The sequence below is a fragment of the Callospermophilus lateralis genome, unplaced genomic scaffold (genome assembly GCF_048772815.1).
Source record: "Callospermophilus lateralis isolate mCalLat2 unplaced genomic scaffold, mCalLat2.hap1 Scaffold_45, whole genome shotgun sequence".
NCBI classification, from domain to species: domain Eukaryota; kingdom Metazoa; phylum Chordata; class Mammalia; order Rodentia; family Sciuridae; genus Callospermophilus; species Callospermophilus lateralis.
In genome coordinates, this window is record NW_027514398.1 from 6,697,882 (window position 1) to 6,719,091 (window position 21,210).

The 21,210-nt window shown below is 60.2% G+C and overlaps 1 protein-coding gene across 1 annotated transcript; it reads right to left on the reverse strand.

The window, feature by feature from the left end:
* Positions 1-799: 799 nt before the first annotated feature.
* Positions 800-18,312, reverse strand: LOC143388940 (pyridoxal kinase-like). Its single transcript, XM_076842352.1, has 11 exons — positions 17,946-18,312; positions 17,221-17,553; positions 10,958-11,062; positions 10,375-10,458; positions 8,692-8,738; positions 6,552-6,637; positions 5,778-5,823; positions 4,134-4,245; positions 3,275-3,411; positions 1,174-1,240; positions 800-912 (listed from the first exon to the last, which is right to left on the reverse strand). The coding sequence occupies exons 1-11, from the start codon at positions 18,310-18,312 to the stop codon at positions 800-802; spliced, it is 1,497 nt and encodes a 498-aa protein (XP_076698467.1).
* Between the last annotated feature and the right edge of the window lie 2,898 nt (positions 18,313-21,210).

The window sequence follows — 21,210 nt, forward strand, 5'->3', positions numbered from 1 at the left end:
ACACCACCTTGTCCTGCACCCCACACACGTGGCCCCATGCAGCGTCACCACGGTGGGCAGCAGACCCACGGCCTAAGTGGCACACGACAGACGGAGGATGCTCCCAAGGAACCCACAGGGCACCTTTCTCCAACTCCACCAGCTGCCTTGGCCGGGGGCGGCCCTGCCGCACCAGCACGTCCCTCCCGACACATGGCAGATCCCCAGAAGTTGTTCCCGAGTCACAGGAGGTCCCACTGATACCCGTGAGGACTGCAGACTGACTGGAATTCACTGGGCCCTGGAGAGGTCCCTGTGCGGTGACCACACGCCAGTGTGTCTGAGTGTGCGGACATGAGCAGCTGTACAGCTGCGTGAGGCCAGACCCCAGGGACCCGGCACGCAGCAGACTAGGACAGTTCCAGCGCAGGAACCGAGAGGGGAAAACCAGGACAATACAGGAATTTGGCGTGATTCTCCCAGATGCTCACGGTTGAGACCCAACGCACTCCAAGACACGGACAGGGGCCTTCATGGGCCCAGCCCACGCGGGACAGGGGTTCCGTGGGGCAGTGGCAGCCAGCGGCCCACCGAGGGCAGTCAGGAGTCCCGAAGCCTTGGGGGAGGGCCGGGTTTCCAGATCACAAATTCCCGTGATCTTGTTACTTTTGAAAAGCACACTGGCAGGTTTCTCCATCAGGACCCACGAGGCCCGACACTCACAGATGGAAGGCAAGTCAGTCATGGCACTAAGGCAGACGTCACACTGTCACAAGGATGAAAACAGGGACATGCTGTGCGCTGGGGCGAGTGGGTGACCTCAGAGCACCGTGGCCTGGACGACGATCTCTGGGTCCTCGATATCCTTCTTGCTCTGCACCATCCTCAACTCCAGCTGTGCTGGGCTGGGCTTCTGTCCCTCCCCAGCCTGGGCTGCAGACCAACAAGGGCCAGTGAGGGTGGCCCGGGAGCTGCTTGCCCTGGTTCCCGCGCCCGCCCATGTCTAAGCCAGTGGAATTGAGAAAGGTGCCCTGTGGGTTTCTTGGGATCTTCCCCCATCTCTGTCTAAGCCCCAAGCCTCCGAGCTCCAAGTTCAGGACAGGGCTACCCACCAGGGCCCCCGCCCCCGGCTGCTACGTGCAGCTGCTGGGGGACTGTGCCCTCCCAACAGGGCCTCCCTCTGTGGGCAGCTACCTTGTGCACATTGGATGGTCCTCTGCAGAACGTGGTGCATGGCCGACACGGTCTTCTCGCAAGCCACCTGCAGGGAGGGAGAGACACTGTGGCCCAGCCCCTGGCTGCGTCCCGGAGCTGACCACTGCCGCCTGGAGGGGTGTTCACATGCACTCCTGCTGCAGCACCACCACACAGGCCCCAGACATGGGAGCCCCCAGGGCTGACCACAGGACTGTCCCAGGAGGCCATGTGTTAGGGCTCAGGCCCATCCTGGGGGGCAACTCGGGATGGTGGAAGCCTGAGAGGCGGGCCCAGCAGGGGCCTGAGATCACGGCGTGTGTCCTTCAAAGGCGGGTGGAATGCCCACCTCTTCCTCTCCTGTGCTTCCTGCCAGTGGGTGGCTTCTTCCCCCACACTCCCACCGTGATCGGCCACCAAGACCCGAGAGCACGGGGCCAACCCACCATGGACTGAAACTGACCCCAAATAAACCTTTTCTCTTTGTCCTCTCAGACATCTTGTCACAGTGACAGAAGGTAGCACCCGGGAGGTGGCAAGTGAATCTTGCATATTAAATGACCAGACAGCAGTGAGAAGGGGCTGTCTCAGGAACTCAGTCAGTGCTGCCTGGTGTGCAGCAGGTGCTTAGCTAGAATCCCTGAAGCTGAATCATTCCTGGAGTTAACCATCAAGGCCATCGGGGAGGACGCTTGTCCCTAAGGCAGCCAAAGTCATCATCACTGCTGCCTGGGGGTCAAAGGCTAGGGGGATCCAGCGGGTGTGGGGGCGTGAGACTCATTCCCTGAGTGTATCTGGGTGGGTGAACCCAGGGCCTGGCCCCCAGAGCCCCGAGCCCTGGAAATGAGGCCTCCTCCAGGTGCCAGCTGGGTGTCTCTGCTACCCTGCACCATAGGATGCAGGTGCCACAGCCAGGTACTGGTGGCAGGTCCTGCTTACACTCTACCCTTGAAGGAGGCAGGAGGGGGCCAAACAGTGAGGGCACCGCACGTTCCAGCCTGAGCTCAGGGTTCGCAGTGGTTTGCAACTCGAAGGCCACAGTGGACTTCATTTTATAAACACGGAGCCAGACACCTGGCGGTACTGACCTACTGGAGAAGTGCGCCCAGCCCCAGGGGACCTGCAGCCCTTGGGTGCCCAGCAGAGGGCATCAGGGAGCCACAACCAGAGCTGACTCCAGGAGCCTTTCCCAGAGAACACCACCACGGTGGCAGGGCTGTCCCTTCTGGCCCTCACGGTGTTCTACAGGATGGCGGGCCCCACCCCAAAGGGATCTGGGCGGGTCTGCAGGGAGTTTTCCAACTCTGCTATCCTTCCCCTGCCCTCTCCTCCCCACAGTCCCTCCAACTCTGCTCCCAACAGCACGAAGGACACTGGCGTCAGGGGACAGGGTGTCAGACAGGAGTGACCCAATAAGCACCCATGATGCAATTTCTTGCACACAGCGCAGGAGGAGCCCCCATTGAGCTCTGCGCTCAATCGAGTTTTCCATGAAAAAGGCCCTGACATGTCACCCTGTGCACTAGGTCAGTGGCAACTGACCCACTGTACCCAGCAGTGCCTGAGCAAGGCCGCCCATCTCAACTGCACAGAGCAGGTGGGACAGACCTCCATGCCAAGGCCTGCAGCAACCTACTGCCGGGGCCTCTGTCCTCAGCTCTGGCTCGGTCCCTGGGGTGGGGGGCTGGCTGCAGCCTCTCAGACCTTCAAGTCACAGCAGGGCCCCACACAGTGGCCCCAGGGTGCACCTAGCAGGCTGCTTGGACTCAAGGCTTCCCCTGGCGGACCTGGCTGACCCAGGAGGGACCCAGCCTTCTTGTTTTTGCCATGCTGGGGACGGAGCCCAGAGCCTGGCACATGCCCTGCAAGGGACATACCACGGAGCCCCACACCAGCCCAGCCGGGGTCCTGAGTGCTCTCCTCCTGACCCACAGCACTGTGACCCCTACTTCCCAAGCGGGGGAGAGGGCAGATTCACTGTGGGAGGGGGGTCCTGAGCCCACAGCCCAGCAGCCCCTCCCCCTACTCGGGCTGCTGCTCAGGCCAGGCCCCTCCCACCCCTGGGCCTGCTGAAAGGCCCTGCGCAGGGCACACGGCTGACCTTGAAGTTGTTAGGATGCTTGTGTGTCCACGCCAGGAGCATGGCAGCAAAGAGGTCCCCGGTGCCAACGAAGACAGCATCCACCCTGCGCATCTCCATCCGGATGCGCTCGGTCACTGTGGTGCCATCAGGCCTCTCTGCAGGAGAAGACAAGCCAAATAGCTGACCCAAGACTCCCTGGCCAGAGGAGGATCAACCCTGCAACAGGGGGCAGCCAGCGCTGCCCGTCCTTGGGGTGTTCACACAGAGCGCAGGTGGCCTCCTGGTGCCCTGGGGCTCTAAGAGCATGTTGTGCTGCCTCCCGTCCCCAGTGCCACCCCCGTCCCTAAAGAGAAAGTGGAAGACAGAAGCCACAGTGAGGATGGCCTCAGGGACAAGGTGCAGCTGACCAAGCACAGGAACTGCCGGATGTCCTCAGCTGTGGGCCCACACACCGTACCCAGAGGCAGAGGTGCCAAGGAGGCGGCCACCTGGGAACGCTCCCTGGGGCTGTGGGTGTGACCCCTCCCCTCACTGTCCCAGTAGGGGACCCGGCCTTCTGTCACCCTAATGTTGTTCAGAGAAAATTGGCACAGGTGGTATTCACATCGCCACTCGACACAGCCCAGCAGAAGGCGCTCCCGCAGAGATCGAGGCCCGGCCCAGCTCCAGGTAGCCACTTGATAAAAGCTGTGCTGTCCAGGTCTGCTCACCTGCCCTGAGCCTCCTGCAGCTGACCCTCCTCAGCAATGAGAAGTGCTCAGGAAATCTACCACCAGCTGAGGACAGTGTTCCTTCTACTGAGCACATGACACTCCCTGATGGCCAAATGTCCCCTGAGCTGTGAAGACAGAAGACGCACTCAGGTCAGATCACTTACTCATCCTCTGGCTGCCCAGTGTGATCAGGTAGTCACTGCCCCGCGAGGAAGGCAGGTCGGAGCTGGTGATGACCACTGTGTTGGGGCCCATGGCATGCAGCACGTCCATCACCTGCGGTGGCACAGGGAGCATGTCAGCCCAGTGGACACGCCACATGCCCACTCCAACCAGCACGTCCCAGTCACAGAGAAGGCTCCTGGGTGTGCACACCCACCCCCTTGGCCCAGCCAGGGCAGAGCCAGGAGCCTGCCCAGGTCAGCAGCTGAGGCCCAGGTCAGCAGCTGAGGCCCTGGGAAGTGCTGGCTTGGAGCCAGGCCTGAGTGGGAGGGGTCTGCCCTGGGTCAGACCCTGACTGTAGTGGCCCTGCGTGACAGGGACAGATGGCAGCTGTGAGGGTCAGGGGGACCTGCATCTGGACCCCGCCCATGTTTACTGGACTGTAACAGAGCTCAGAGCTGAGGCCTGGGTTTGAATGTGTCCCCTGGGGCCGTGAGGTGGGGCCTTTGGGAGTGAGGGCCTAGTGACAGGGCAACCGGGGCCAGCTCAGGTCCCCTGCTCTGCCACTCTGCCGGGAGGACACCGCCCCTGCACAGAGCCCTCCCCAGGCGCCTTGACCTGGGACTTGTGGCTCCAGAGCTTGAGCTGCCTGCTGTTTACCCGCCACCTAGGGTCTGTCTTTTGCTTTGAAAGCAAAGGATGGAGGTGACTACAGTGGCAGCTCGAGGGTGGAGACCATCCCCCAGGGCTGTGCTGGCCTGAGGGCAAGTGGCAAGTCCCAGAGGGGTGCCCACGGGAACAGCAGTCTGCCCTGGGCCGCACCCGCTCCTGCCTGAGCCCCGCTGCACCAGGCAGCCTGCCAGTGGGCTGACCTGGGAACAGCCTGTCCTGGAAGCCCCTGTCCACACATGCACCCTGCTGGTCTCTGGAGCCCAGGGCAGGTGGCCTTGTGAAAGGACCCCAGGGGGCACAGCTCACAGCCCAGGCGCCACTGCCACCGGCTTCCTGACCACTCCTCTCGGTGTGGAGGAAGGTGTGGGCCTGAGGTCACTGTTGGGGGCCTGCAGGCCTCGGGGGTGACTGCCGAGCTCATAGGACCCTAGCCTGCAGCACCACTGGGGGCAGGCGGCCATCTGGGCTGTGCTCTGAATGTGTATGCTGTGGTCCTGACCCCAATGCCTCAGAAAAAGGTCACAGCAGGGTGGGACATCTCAAGGACAGGCTGCGGCCCTCTAAGGAGTGCACACAGGCTGCACAGGCCGTGGTGAGGCCTGCTGCCTCCCAGCCCAGCAGGCCCTCCGGCACCCTCAGAGGGAGCCCTTCAGCACCTGAGCCCCAGGGTGCTGGGGGTGTGCTGCTTTCCGCCCACTGTGCGTTGGCACTTTGTCCCAGCAGCCGCAGGGCTCGCAGGACTGCTGTGACGGGCAGGGCAGATCAGCCTGGGCCCTGCCACCTGCGGCCCTGCCAGCGCCGGCTGAGGAGGAGGGGACAAGGGCCAGCTGGCTGATCAGAGGGCTGGGTGCAGCCACATCTGAGGCCAGAGCCAGCCCAGCTGGGTGCCCATCTCCCGTCCCCAGATGTGTGCTGCACCCTCCGGCCGTGAACAGTGTGACTGGCCACACGCACGGCCCCCCAGGTCTCCTCACCGCTAGCGCTTCTTCCTGGCTGTGGATCTTCCTGCCGCTCAGCAACCTGGAAGACAGGTGGGCTGGGGTCAGGGGTGGTGTCTGGTCCTAAGGGGACTCTTGTCCACTGCACTGCTGTGAGGTTCCAGCTGTGCTGAGTGTCGACGGTTCACAGTGGAGAGGAACAGCCCCACAGGGCCCCAGTGACCCACGCCACAGTACACAGCCCCTGTGAAGGGCCCAGTGTCCAGACCCTCCATGGACTCACACGGTCATCGCTGTACCAACAGCTCAGGGTCAAGGTGAGATATCACCTCCCAGATTAGACAGGGCTAGGTCAGGGATCCCTGGCCACCAAGAGTCCAGGGGCCACACCTGTGGATGACAGGCCTCAGGGACGGAGGGACCAGCTCATGGCCAAGAAGGAGCAGCCTCAGCTCCGCAGCCTGGTGACTGGCTTTCCCAGGTGTCTGCTCCTTCAATTAGTCGGGCAGGAGGCCCACCGCCCCTCTGAACTCCACAGAGAGACCCCGCGGCCTGCCTGCCTGTGGCACCACCGTGGCTCCCCACCTGGAGGCATGTCCAGCCTCCAGCGCCCTCCGCTGGACAGAGCGTCCCCCTCCTATACCTGGCTATTCGGGTAGACACAGGCCAGCAGGTGGGGCCTGAGCGAGTCTGCCACTGTGACTCAGGTGCAAGTGGCAACCTCGGGGTGACCTGACCCCTGTGGGGAACTTCTGGGGACACTTCAGGGGCAGGCACAGGATCCTGAGGCCCGCCCTGTGGGTTACTTACTCGGCCTCAAACTGGTTGGGGGTTATGATGTCCGCCACGGGCACCACCTTCTCTCTGTACACCGGGAGGAGGTCCTCGGGAACGTACTGAGCAGCACAGGAGACAAGGGGGACTCACTCACGCTGCAGAGGCTCGCGCCACTGGGCAGCGGGCAAGGCCGACACAAGGGCAAGGGGTCCTGCAGGAGGCTGGGGTGGGCAGAGGAAGGGCAATTCCAGGGACAGGGGTCTGGGATGGGAGGTGGGCGAAGGTCTCAGCCAGGGGACAGTGGGCCAGAGCACAGAGGAGGAGAGAGGCCGCGGAGAAACAGGAGAACCCAGAGGATGGGGAGAGGGGTCCTGAGGCCAGGGTTGGCCAGAGTGGCCCAGGGTGCATCTGGGTCTGGGAGCTGACCCGCACATCTTCTGGTATCTACGGAAGCCACGGCCGTGAGCCACACCCACGATCAACTCATTTTTGTCTTAAATTGTCCAACAAAAAGTTTGACCTAACAGCATTCTTTAGCTTCCACATTTCTTTAAGAAGGACCCCAAAGCCAAAGTCCAACATGAGGGTGTGAAATGACTCTGCTTGCTTTATGGGTACTTCCCAGCTGCCGCGGAACAGCTGGTTTCTAATCCTTCCCCTTCATGTAGCTTGGGGACCTCCCTGGAGAGCCAAGGCCCCTACAGATATACCTGTGCCTTGGTGATCAGAGAGCCCCCAGATGCCACTGCTCCAGCCACAAGCTGGGAGGTGCTGAGAATGGGTGGGGCGCAGCCAGCCCACCCAGGCCCTAGCTCTTGCCTCAAGTTGGACCATGATACCAACGGAAGGTTCTTCAAAACCTGGTTTTCAGCTGGTGCCACAGTGCACACCTATGAGCTCCCACGACGTGGGAGGCTGAGGCAGGAGGATGGCAAGTTTGAGGCCAGCCTCAGCAACTCATCAAGGCCCTTAGCAACTTAGCAGGACCCTCTCCCAAAATAAAATAAAAAGGACTGCAAAATGCAGTTAATGGTTCAATCCTTAGTACCAACACACACACAAACAAAAAACCTGATTTATTCAGCCAGGCACAATGACACACGCTTGTAATCCCAGCTACTCAGAAGCAGAGGCAGGAGGATCTCAAAGTAGGCCAAGGCCAGCCTGGGAAACTTAGCAAGATCTTATCTCAAAAAGTAAAAAGGGTTGGGAGGTCACTCAGAGGTAGTGTGTTTGCCTAGCATGAGTGGGGAACTGGGTCTGACCCCGTCGGATTCCTCCTTTAAATCCATGTAGGAACCTGAGATTGTGGGTTCTCTCCACCTCTGAACCTAACACGTCACCTCACGCTTAGGCTGCACTCAGATCACAAGGAAAAATCAACCTGATCAAAACAAGGACAGGTCCTAGTCAACGAACTGGACGGGCCTTGGGTCTTTAGGGCCCAAACTCCAGCATCCTGAGCCCAGCACAGGGAGCAGCACCAGGAACAGGCAAGGCCTGGAGCCGGGTTCCAGAAAACAGGCCCCGGGGAAGGTGCCCGAGAGAACACTGAGCAAACCAGAAGCCCACGAGCCACCGACCAAGTGGGGCAGGGAGGGCAGCTGCCAGGCGTCCCCTGTGCCAGTGGACACCATGCTCAGCTTCTGCGCCCGGTGATCTCCCAGCACACAAGAGAGACCAGGCCCACAGGCGGGCAGAAGGCAAGACGGTGCAGGTGCTAAACTGCCGACCTTGAAACCCACGGGCAGGATGGCCTGAGTTCCTCTGTGTCCCCACCTCTGTGAGGGCCACAGGATGGACTTAACCTGGTCCAGTTTGTCCTGTGGAGGGGCATTGCACCATGCATGTCTCGCCGCCTACTTTTGAACAGCTCGTGAGCTAAGAATGATTTTAATTTTTAAATGTTTAGGGGCAAAGGTAAGCAAAACCCACTTTTCAACACAGGAAATCAACTTCAGTGTCTGTGTGTGACCTCCTCCGGGAGGTGGTGCCCTGCTTGCTTGCTGACTCTGCGGCTGCCCTGGGGCTACAGGAACAGGGTGCCGCAGAGCCCAAGGGCTTATCCACAGCCTGACTGGCCCCCGAGCCTCCCCCACAGGCCCTGAGGTGTGGGCCTGTCTCTGGGTGTCACGGGGCCAGGCCAGGACCTCACGGCAGCACCGAGACTTACCATGAAGCCTTCGCTGTTCCACTTGTCACCCATCACGGGATCGCACACTGCGGAGACACAGGCTGCCGGTCAGCCTGGTGGTGCCGGCACCCCCGACCCCTTCATGCCACCCCCCTGCCAGATGTCTGTAAGGGCCGGTGGGCTCAGCAGCAGAGTGCTGGCCGTGTGAGTGAGGTCCAGCTTCAGCCCCCAGCCCCACGATTCGTGGTGGTAAAACGTCAGTAAGGCGGTGAGTGGGCGGACGGAGGAGGGCCGTAAGGGCATCCACGAGGGGAACCGCCACCTTCCCCTTCTTCCCGACTCACACTGCCTCCATCACACACGGACTCCCCACTCCCAGGCCACCCTCAGGCTCTGACTTTCCCAATCCCCACAGCTCATCTATGTGGAATCCAATCTGCCCTCTGGAGACTGGCTGCTTACTGGGTCATAGAGTTTCCTTTCTTCTTTCTTTCTCTCTCTTTTTGGTACCAGGGATTGAACCCAGGGGTGCTTCATCACTGAGCCACATCCCCAGCCCTAGTTCTTGAGGCAGGGTCCCAGTAAGTTGCTGAGGCTGGCCTTGAACTTGTGATCCTCGTGTCTCAGCTCCCAAGCTGCGGGGATCACGGGCATGACCACCCCAACAGCCATTTCCTTCCTTTTAAGGCTGACTCGGGCTCTGCCTTCCACACCACCCTGTGCCTGTCCACTTTACCATCAGTGGACCCTGGTGGTTTCCACCTTTGTTAACACGGTGCACAATTGGTGGAGGGTCTGCCTCCATTATTCTGGACCCACGGCAGGGAGGGAGCTGGGTGGTGAGGTGACTCCACGTGACTTTATGAGCGACTGGCAGACTGTTCTCCGTGGTGGCTGTGCCATTGCATATTCCACCAGCAGCGGCCAGTGCTTGCTGTTACGACCACGCGTGGGTGTGAAGCGGGGTGGGCCAGTCCAGGCACCCCCACCAGCTCCCTGCTGTCCCCGGCTACCTGGCTCCTGTGTTTCCTTGTCTAAGACGACTGGTTAACTCTGACCTAACTGAGGAGCATCTGCACCATTTCTCAAGTGACATGGAAGAGCATCGAGGGGCTCCTGAGCCAGTACAGCAGTCCCTCCCCTCCCTGGCCATGGACAGGCCAACCCAGGTCTCCCGGCACTGGCCTGTACAGCAGCATGGACAAAGCAACAAGCTGAGGCAGACCCGCCACTGACCGGGGGGACAGGGTCACCATGCCCCTGAAAAAGGTCCTCAGTCTGCAAGTCTGACGACACTGGCCCTATTCCAGGTGGCAGGATGGGCCCAGGGCTGCCTGGCCACGAAGGAGGGCTGCTCTATGCAGACACACCCAGACGTGGCCAGTCCCTTCACCCCCTTGCAGCCTGGCCCTGCCTGCGTGATACCCCACGCCCATGCCCTTAGGGTCACGTGCCGGCACATCTTGGGGACCCCAACTTTTAGCACATTAACTCTTCTCTCTCACACGCCCGAAAGACCCAGGAAACGTTTCCCACTCCTTTGCACAGCCACAAGGTTCTCCTGGACACCAGTGGTCAAAGCTGACTGGCCAGGAGCAGAGCGGGAGGGGTGGCCAGGAGGAGGCAGCTGGGCCTCCCTTCCTGTGCTCCAGGCCAACCCCACTCAGCGTGACAGGTGCACCCTGGCCACTCAGGCCAAGAGCAGGCTGGTCCAGCACCCACCGTACACGAGCCTGGAGTTCTGCTGCTTCAGCTCCCGCACGATGTCCACCACCATGGCCAGGAAGGACTTGTCCCGGGTGTAACCTTCAGGGGGAAGAAGCCAGATTACCTTCTTAGTACAGCTGCTTGGCAACCACGGGGGCCTGGGCAGCACAGCAAGGCTTGTACCCAGGCAGCGTGGGACCAGTCCAGGGTCATGGAGGGAGACCAGGCCTTTTTCTTTTTCCCCAAAGAAATGCAACATTTGAAATGAATGGACCCCTGGGTGACCAGCAGACGACTGTTCTTCCTTTCTTTTATTTTCTACCTTCGATAGTGAGCACGTATCACTTTTAACCAGGTATTTTTTAAAAGTCCCTTCTGGCCCCCTTCCAGCCCAGCAGCACCCCCAACACCCACCTGTGCTGCCCGCCATGGCCCCAGGACACCCAGGACCCAAGCCAGGCCCAGAGTGGCAGGCCCAAGGCCACCAAGGATGTGACATGCCTAGGGCACTGAGAATCTCCCTGAAGAAAGCAGGGACTAGGTGCAAGCCTGGGGAGGGGGCTCTGGCCCTCGGCGGCCACTCACCCTGGGCACGCACCCGTGAGCACATAGTCGTACTTGTTCATGCTGTTCAGCTTCAGGCCTTCATATAGCTCCTGCAGTTCATGGGCATTCAGAACCTGACCCTTCCAGTGGGCGTAGCCTGCAGGGGCGGCAGATCACACGGGCCTGAGGCACGGGGGCCAAGGGCGTAGTGGCACAGGCCTCTCTGGTGGCCATCTTAGCCCAGGGACAACAGCCCACCCTCCCTGGGGATGCCCAGTGGGCAGCCCTCCCCTGGAGCTGCACAAGGCCTAGTGAGGCAGCCCAGGCACAGTGCCCCAGCAGGCCCCCAACATGTGTCCAGCGCCCCTGAGAGCCCCAGGTCCTGCACCCTTGTCTGCACACTCTGCTGGCCAGTTCCTACTGCAATTGTGTCCGGTAGAACTGGGGTCCTGAGTGGGAAGGGCAGCCAGGCTGCCTGACCTCTCCCCAGGTTCTGCAGGAGTGGCTCAGTGCCCTCCCCCCATCTCCAGATCCGGTACCCACTGTGTTCCTGGGCATCAAGCGGGGCTGCTTCACCCAGCACTGGGCACCCTGTCCCAACACCTCCACCACAAGGTTACTGAGTGACAAGGAAAGCCTTAGACCAAGCCGGACAAGAAACAGACCCAAGTGCCCAGCCTGCCCTTGACCAACAGGAGTCCAAGCAAGGTGTCCACTCCAGGACTGCCCGCAACCTGGGGTACACCTGAGGTGCAGGACGCTGCAGCACTGCTGGGGGGCACCTGTGCATGCCAGGGGAAGCCAAGTGTGGAAACCCCACCTCTCACCACTCCCCCCACCCAGGGGCCTGGCGTCCCCGACTCACTCCCCCGAACACCCGATCACACAGCCTTTCGGTTCTGATTCTTGGAACAGCAGAGTCCAGGGGTGGGAGGCGTCAGACCATCCGACTCCCTGCATGAGGGCCCTGTGACACACCTCCCCGAGTGTCTGGCCTGTGTGGTGACAGCTGTTCCCATGGCAAAGGACCCTGGCTTTCCCAGGCACCATCCTAAGGTGTCTGGAACAAATGCCATTCTCCAGAACAGCCCCAGGGACACGCGAGGGTTCGGCTGCCCCACCTGGCAGAGGCACCCTCAGGTTCTGACTGAAGAAGGAAGTGCAGGACCCCAGGTACGCAGTGGACCGGCCAGAAAGAAACAGACTGACCCCCGGCTACCAGCTCAGCTGGTCAGGAGCCTGCCCCTCCAGGCTCCAGCTGCCCACTATCTGGGATGCCCCTGGGCCCTGGGATAGCTTTCCTAAGGAGACCTGAGGCTGCCACCAAAATTTCACAGGCCTAGTGGTGCGGGGTGCAAGACAAAAAGGTCCTTCCTGACCCTTGGTCTCAAACATCCTTCCAACTGCACACCTGTGTCCTGGTGTGCTCAGGCACCTGTGACAAGGTACACAGACCCCGCTGAGACCTCAGGTGCTCATTCTCTCACATTCTGGAAGTGGAAGTCTGGGATCAAGGTGTCTCAGAGCTGGTCTCTCCCAAGCCCCCTCCTTAGTTCAGATGCCATCTTCCCCTGTGCGTCTGGGTCCTACGGCTTCTTCTTCTTCTTTTGTTTTTGGCAGTAGAAATTTAACCCAGGGATACGTTTTGGTATCAGGGACTGAGTCAAGGGTTGCTTAACCACTGAGCCACACCCCAGCCCTTTTTAGTTGTTGAGAGTCTTGCTGAGTTGCTTAAGGCCTTGCTAAGTTACTGCTGAGGCTGGCCTTGAACTGGCAGCCCTCCTGTCTCAGCCTCCTGAGCCACTGGGGTTTCAGGTGCGTACCACCAGGCCCAACTCTGATGTGTTCTTCTTATGAGGACAGTTGTGTCAGGGCCACCCCATGACCTCATGAACTTTAATTAGTGCCTCTAAAGGCCTCATCCACATAAAGTCACATTCTAAGGTCCCGGGGATTAGGGCTGCAACCCAGGAATCTAGAGTGCGGACACAGTTCATCCCCTGGCTCACTAGGAGGAAGGTGAGCCGCCAGCACCCAGCCAGGTCCCAAGCACAGGCCCCACAGCAGAGCACAGGATTCCTAGAGAGGTGGCTTCTGGGCTGATGGATTTTGGATCTGCAATGTCCTCAAAGGTCCATGTGCAGCATGGTGCTGTCGGGGGGCAGGGGGGCTAGTAAGGTTTTTAGGTCGCTGGTGCATGCCCTCAGAAGAACGGTGGGCCCCCAGTCTCCACCTTTTATGCTTCCTGGACAGAAGGTGAATGGTTTCACTCCCCCCGGGCTCCCCTGTGATGTGCCACCCCACCACAGGCCCCAAAGCGCCAGAGCCAACCAGCCTGGGGTCTGAGCTGAGCCAAAGCAAACCTTCCTCTAGCCAATGAGTCTGAGAGAGAGACCAGACAAACACAAAAGGCTGGTCCCGGGGGCCTCCTGCACCTCTCTTGTGACTCAGATGGGTCCAGAGCCTGCGAGAACCTTCTAGAAGGGACACTCGGATCCTTTAGTCAACCCACAGCAGCAGAGAAGTGGGGGGCAGGTTTCCCACTGCAGTCCCACCCCCGGGTAGTCCCAAGACTCCTGCCGCCAGCCCTCTCCAGTCCTCAGGCTCCCTGAGTCCACTCTGGCAGCCCCTGGCCAGCTGCCTCACTCTCCAAACTCGAGGTGACAAGACAGTGTCCCAGTCCCAACCACCAAGCCTCAGCCCCGCCAGCTCCATGCTGTCCGCTGGAGATGGGGACCTTGGGAACAGGAAGCTCTGGCAAGGCCTGTTAAGGAGCAGCAGGAATGCGGGGTACAGGGCTCTTCCAGCTCAGCCACTCTGCAGCTGGGGACAGCAGGACACAGGGAGGCTGAGGCCACCAGGCCCAGAGAGGTCCTTTCACAGGGCTGTCCCTGTGGCATCAGGCCCCGACTCCCCAGGGCTCCCCTCGGCCAAGCAGAGGAGTGATCAACCCCAAGCGCTCAGTCTCCACTGAGCTCCCAGCAGATAACACATCACATGTTGTCACGGCTCCTTGCTGGGGGTCAGGTGCAGCCTGAGCCCCATCACCTTTCACCCCTGGGTGATGTGTACACTGCAGAGCATGGAAGTGTCCCACGGCCTGATTCAAAACAGCCCAAAGCTGGACGCAACCAGAAGGTGCGACTGATGGCTGGACAACAAAATGTGGCCACCCCGGGGGACCCCGCTCACCCGGGAAGGACAGGGAGCACCCCAGGCTGGGACGCGGACAGCTGCTTCAGTGAGAAACGCCACATGTGGAGACCTTGTGTCCCTGACCCCATTCACAGCAACGTCCAGCAGCCATTCAGATGGAAAGTAGGCCTGTGGAGGCTGGGAGAAGCAGCTGACAATCTTCCTTCATTCCTGTATTTACTTTTAAGCTACCAGAGTTGAACCTAGGGGTGCTTAACCACTGAGCAACACCCCAGTCCTGTTTATTTTTATTTCAAGACAGGGTCTTGCAAACTTGCTGAGGCCGGCTTTGAACTTGGGATCCTCCTGCCTCAGTCTCCTGAGCTGCTGAGACCACAGCTGTGCGCCACTGTGTGCTGCTCTGATGATAGCAACATTCTAGAACACTGACTGTGAAGATGGCTGCACAATTCTGTGGATACACCAAACCCATAGACTGCTGGGCACAGTGGCACACACCTGTAATCCCAGCAGCTCAGGAGGCTAGGCAGGAGGATGGCGAGTTCAAAGCCAGCCTCAGCAAAAGTGAGGCACTAAGCAACTCAGTGAGACCCTGTCTCTAAATAAAATACAAAATAGGGCTGGAAATGGGGCTCAGTAGTTGAGTGCCTGAGTTTAATCCCTGGTACCCCCACCCTCCAAAAACCCCAATGACTGTACACTTTGATGGGTGAATTAATCACATGATACATGAATATCATAATAGAATTGTTTTAAAAAGGGGAGGGCAATAAATATGTTTAAGTCAAGAAGTTTCTTCTGGGGGCTGGGGACATAGCTCAGCTGGTAGAGTGCTCGCCTCGCATGCACAAGGCCCTGGGTTCAATCCCCAGCACCACCATCACCCCCCGCCCAAAAAAAAAAAGTTTCTTCTCGTCCAATTAAAGGAAGATTATACAAAAAATAATAATTAGCATTTAGAAGTGTGTTTTTGATTACATTGATTTAATGTAACAATTGATTTTCAAAAATAAATGAATAAAAATAACAAGGGGGAGGGGGCTTCTAGCCTGGAGGAGAGGGCAGACCCTGGAGTAGGGTTCAGAGCTGCTCGGGCACTGCCCACCCAGGAAGTGCACAGCAGGCAGCAGAGCAGGGGAGCCTCAGTGGACCCTGGCTGGCTCAAGTATCCTGGCTCAGGGCCATGGGGCTTTGTGGCCCAGGGCAGAGACAGCACGTGGCTGAGCCTGCGTGGCCAGTCCCACGTGGGACCACACGACAGATCCTCGCTGGGCTGAGGCAGCACAGTGCTGGCCACGATGCTGGCCGTCACTGACATGGCGGTACGCCTCTCCTGCACGAGGGGCCTTGGCGGCTGCTTCTGGGAGGTAGGGAGCAGGTGAGAAGCCCCACACTCCAGGAATGAAGGTAATTCAGTCAAGGACCTGCAGGTCCGCCACCCAGGACACAGCCTACGCAGCCTGTGACGCGAGGACAGAGATGGCAGCATGAGGTGCTCCACCGGCCCCAGGGCTGCAAGGTAGGGGCTGTCACTCATCCACCAGCTCCATGGCTGCCCAGGGGCTGTACACCTTGGGGGCAGGTGAGAGGCGCCAGCCTTGCTTCTGAGCAACGGTGTGGTGGGGCGAAGGGTGGGAACAGGTAAGGAGCCCATGAGGCAGGGGTGAAGTGAGGCCTCCCCTACAGGCTCACCCCTCAGTCGGTGGCCCTGAGACAGAGGCACCATGAAGCCCCAGTGAGGCTGCACAGCCAGCCAAGCCCAAAGACCACATGTAGGGTGCTGGCAGCCAGCCCCAAGTGGGCCACCTGGGGCCCCCGGGGCCAGCCCAGCCCCCGTGGTGTCTGGAGGTGGGAGCTGGGGCACAGGCACTTGTCCACTCAGGGTATCCCCCAAGCCATGGGGTGGGCCCCAGTGAAAAGAAGCCCCAGCGCCCTTGCCCTCACCCTGCACCCGGAGGGTTGCCCAGCACCCAGGGGTCTGGTCTTCATCTTACCTCCTCTGGGTCAAGCCCAAGGCCTTTCTGTCTCAGATTCCCAGGGTGCCACCCAACCAAAAACGGAGGAAGCTGCAGGACCTGGAGGGCAGCTGGCCACATCTGCAGCCTGAGGCCCTGCCCTGCTGGAATCGGCAGGGGGCAGCAGGGGCTCATGGGCAGACGTGCCCATCTCCAATGGTGCTGAGGGGCTCCTTGCAGTCCTCAAGCGCAAATGCAGCCGCTCAGTGTGCAAGCCGGTTTTGCTCTCTTACTTAAACCATGGGAATGGTAAAAACAGCAGTCAGAGCCCATCAGTTTCTGGACATCTCTGGACTTAGAGCCCTTACTGACAAGTAGAGGCTCCATCTGACGCTGGCACCCACCCCAGGTTATAAGGTTAATACCCCATCCAGGTATTAACCTCCCCGGAGCCCTCCGGCACCCCTTCCTGGAGCACCCTGGAGCCTTCCCACACCCCTCCTGGGAGCACACCGGAGCCCTCCTGCACACAGGGCTGCAGCCCACCCTGCGCGTCCTGCTGGGCTCATAACAATGTCAGGGGCATGTCACCCTGGCGAGTGGGGCGGACTCCACACACAGCCCCTGAGGCCACACAGGACAGGTCGGGCTGTGGGGTGCACACCCTCCCTCCAGACAACCCCTCAGTGCTCAGAGCAACCAAGTCCTCGGAGTCCCCATGAGCACACACGCCCCGCTCTGTGGCACTGGTGTTAAAAATCCAGACTGCCTAGAGGCTCACCTTGGAACATAGGGGACCTCCTCACACCCACAGCGCCCCCTGGTGGATAGGATGTGAACAGGCCTCCCGCAGGGCTGACCTCGCGGGAGGACAGTGCTCCTAGCCAGGTACCAGCCCTGGGGCTCACCCATGGAACTCTCTCCCCAAGCTGGGCCTTGGATCACCACCCTGATTTTCAGAGGAGGACACTGAGGCACAGAGAGGCCCTGTCACCTCTTCTAGGTCACACAGCTCCAGAGCAGCAGAGCTGAGATCCAAACCCAATAGACATCAAGGATGAGGAAACCCTAGCTCCTGCCCCCAGACTCAGTATAGGGTGACATTTTGAGGCCCTCGTCCATAGGAGGATGGCACTCTGGCTCCCAGGGGCCCATGCCACCTACCTGTGCTCAGCTCTACCTCAACTGCTGCACGAGGCCTTACCTGTGTGATTTGAAAACTGGACAGAGTTCACCGCGTCGATCTCAAATCCCAACACCTGCAAGACAGACAGCAGGACGGGTGTGAGAGCCCAGGGTCGGGGGGCCCTGATGACAGCCCGAGCACCTGCCTGGAGGAGGAGGAGGGGAGTAACGGGGACGGTGCGTGCGCCTCTCCCTGACCTGATGACCCCTGGCACTCTCGGGCCCCAGGAGCCCAGCCAGGGGCTTCCCGTCCTTTGTTTAGGAAACTCATGGGGCTCAGCAGCCCAGAGGCTGAGGCAGAGCCCCTGTCCAGCTGAACTCACTGAAGGGGTCATGGATGATTCTGAAAATTCTACCAAATGAAATCATTCAAGGAAACCAATATAGTACGGGGACCAGCTGTGAGGCCATCTTTGGTGCCAGATTTTCAGTTCCCAGCCTCCACCCTTTTGAGGAAGTGAGGCCCAGGCCGGCCAAGCCACCTGGTTGGCCATCCCTGGTCCTCATGCGCCAGCTGGCCCGAGGTTCCTCGAACCACCACGGCCACCTAACCCTCACTGCTCCCTGGCAGGGAGTCCCCTACTGGCCCTGATGGGGTCACTCAGCCAGGGCAGCTGGGCCCTTGAGACACCCTGGTCTGCGGGGTCATGTGGGGGGTCTCTGTGGTCAGGGGAAGCAGATTCACTCTCAGGGCAGGAAGCAGTTTATTAAAGAAAATTAAAACCTGTCAGTTTAAAAACTTACGTTTTTCTAAAAGTAAGAGCACTTTTCTGATGGAGGGAGGAAGGGGAGCCACGTCTGCAGGGCCGGCGGCAGGCCATGCCGTGGGAGTCCTCCCTGGCTCCTCCCACTTCCCTGGCCTCTCACATTCAGTAGGTAGGACTCCCTCGGTGCCCCTCGGCTGCTGGAGGAGGTAGACACCAGACACAGGACAGAGGACACTCTTCAGCCCATTACCTGGATCACTGCCAGGCCTACCCACCTTGCCCACCTGCCTCTGCCAGGCTGGTCCTGCAGGCACCATCACAGTGAACCCACAACAGTGGCCCTGCCAGAGAGTCCCCTCCCTGGTCGCACACTGCCCATTGCGCCCCTGAACAGAGCCGGCCATTCCAACTGCCTAGGGAACTACTCAGCCCGGAGCCTGTCTCCTGTCCGTGGCCCTGTGCCCAGTGTTGGGGCAGCAGGCCCTCCCCACCCCCCCAGGCAGGGCCATTCGCTGCAGGAGCGCAGGGCGCAGCATACACAGCAGGGCAGTGTGCAAGGGTCAGTTATCCGTGGGCCCTGGTTCTCCTGCTGGCCCTGCGAGCGCACAGGGATAGCCTGGGGCCTCCCGCACCCCACCTGCCTGCCCACACCAGGCTCGGGCCATCCTGTCCCCGTGTCAAGGCCAGACATGCCATCAGCCCTGACTTGGGGGACACGAACTCAGTCATGCCAAAGGCAGGTGTTCAACTGGACTGGGAGGCTCAGGGCTGTCCCCGGGCTCTGTACTTGGGGAGGGCTGTCCACCTGCAATCAGGACAACTGGCCATGCCCAAGGAGCTTGAGGCTCATGCTGGCCAATCCTCCCACCTCCCGTGCCTCCTCTGCTGGAAGACACCCCACCACCATCTCCAGGTCATCCCTCCTCCTGCGTGCACCCCTCCATTTCTACCACCTTCCTGAGAGCTCACCTGCTGGCTGCCTCGACCTGCTCTCGGCTCCCTGTGGCTGGCTGTCCACCCCGAGGGGCCTCCGACTCCAACACACAGCCACATCACACCCCCTTTACCAGGGAGTACCCCTGCCAGCCTCTCCAGAGGGCGCTGAGTCTCCCTCTGCCCCCGTCCCCACTCCCAGCCAGGTCTACGGTGGCTCCTTCCATGCTTAAGTCACCAAAGGCTTAAGTCACCACTGAAGAATCCACTAACCAAATATGTTCCACACTGGCAGGTGCCACCAACCCAGGGAGAGGGCCTGGTGGGCATGGGAGCCGGGGCCTAGGCCTCAGGGAGAGCTGAGTCGAAGGCCCCCCACTCCATCCACTGGTGACTGAGAGGTAGCCCGCCAGGGAGGAGGGAGGGGACAGAGCTGGGAGCATGAAAGCCCCGCCAACCAAGTGTGAGGACTTCCAGGTAAACATGGCTCAGAATCAGACCCTCCCCTGGGCCAAAGTCCCAGGAAATGAGAACAAGGAGCTCTGGGAAACAATTGGCAGGTCAAGGGGACGAGGCAGCAGGAGACAGCAGGTCACCAAGCTGCTTTTCTGGTGCCTATTTCCATAGAACGTTCCAGAAAAACCTTAGGACCTACGGCGGGCAGAGAGAAACGGGTCACCTCCCTGGCCGAAGGTGCTGGAGAGAGGGCAAGAGCACATGTGGCAGACACAGACAGAGGCGGGCAGCGTGTGGGAGACAGAGAGACACAGAGCAAGTGAAAGACAGAGAGACACAGAGCATGTGGGGACAGACAAGAGACAGAGCGTGTGAGAGACAGAGACAGAGGCAGAGCACGTGGGAGAGGCAGAGGCAGACAGGGTTTGTGAGAGACAGAGTGTGGGAGAGACAGAGAGCATGTGGGAGAGACAGACAGACAGACAGAGGAAGGCAGCGTGTGTGAGAGACAGAGAGACAGAGACAGAACATGTGGGAGAGACAGAGATATGCAGAGACAAAGCATGCGAGAGGGCCAGAGACACTCAGAGACAGAGGGACCCGCGGAGCATGTGAGAAACTGAGAGCCAGGCAGAGACGTGGGGCAGGAGGCAGGCAGCAGAGATGGCAGCTGTGTCCCAGCCACGTGAGAGCAGCCGGCCGGGTGCCCTGGCATTCTGCACATTCTGTCTGCTCCGTGGGTGGCGTTCACTTGGAGCTGAGCCACTGGACTGTACACTGACGATCTGTGTTCACCAAGGTCATTCCAAGGACTAAGCTGATCCATCACTAGAACAATCAACAAAAATCAGCAGTCCCATCACCGAGTTCGCCTGCCTGGCCGGGCCCCCTCTACGCCACGCGGCCTGCAGCATCTCAGTCCCTGAAGACTGAGGAAGCAGATTAAAGCCACGTGACACAGTCCTGGAGATCCTGCCAATTCTGGGTGTGGACACTCAACCCTCGTGTAGAGAAGGAAGCTGCTGTCCTCTGCTTTCAATGACAGCTAAGGGGCTGAGATGCGCTTGGCCTCTCCGTTCCAAACGCCGCCCCATCAGCTTCTTCAGCGCCACGTGCCTGTGGCAGAACCCCAAGTCACCTGTCAGTGCTGCACTTCAGCCACACTCGGGAGGAGGCAAAGCCAGGCGGGCTCCTGGGCTCCTGAGCTCCTGGGCTCAGACCCATGTGGGCACTGGGCTCCGCGAGGCCGGGGCCCTGACCAGGCCCTTCCCGAAGGCCCCTGCCTCAAGCTGGGAGGGCACTGATGCCCTGCCCTCACTCACTGAAGCCCTCGCCACGGAGGCCCCACGGCCCCCAGCACAGATTCCCAGCACGGCCCCTCCCTGCTTTCAAGTTCTAATGGCCCCAGCCTCTTCCTTCACCCCAGGCCAGCTGCTGGCCCCTGGGTCACCACTGGGTTCCCTTTTTGCCTTTTCTGGCCTAGCAGCTGCCTCATTAGGCCATCTGCTCCCCACCTCCCCTCCAGGGAGCCGCAGGCTGCTCCTTCAGCTGAGGGTCAGGAGACGGTGGGCAGCAGGCAGACACAGGCCCCTGCCAGGGTGCCCCAGACCCCTGACTCACACAGCCACCTCAGGCCATTTTTGGGACAGCACTGCTGGTCTGTGCCTCCTAAGGGAGAAATCACCTTGTGTCACAGAAAGCCTGGTGCCCCAAATGGCCTTGGGGCCCCCTGGTTCAAAAGTGACCCCAGTGGCCTTCACCTGCCCTGTGTGGCTTCTGCATATGGGTGAAACCTGAGGTGGCCTCTTTCCCAGGACTGATACTAGCCAGGCGGGTCCCACCCAACTCCAGTGGCTGCTGGGCGGAAGGGGAGGACCGAGATGTGAAAACTGCGGACTCTGGATGGCTGCGTG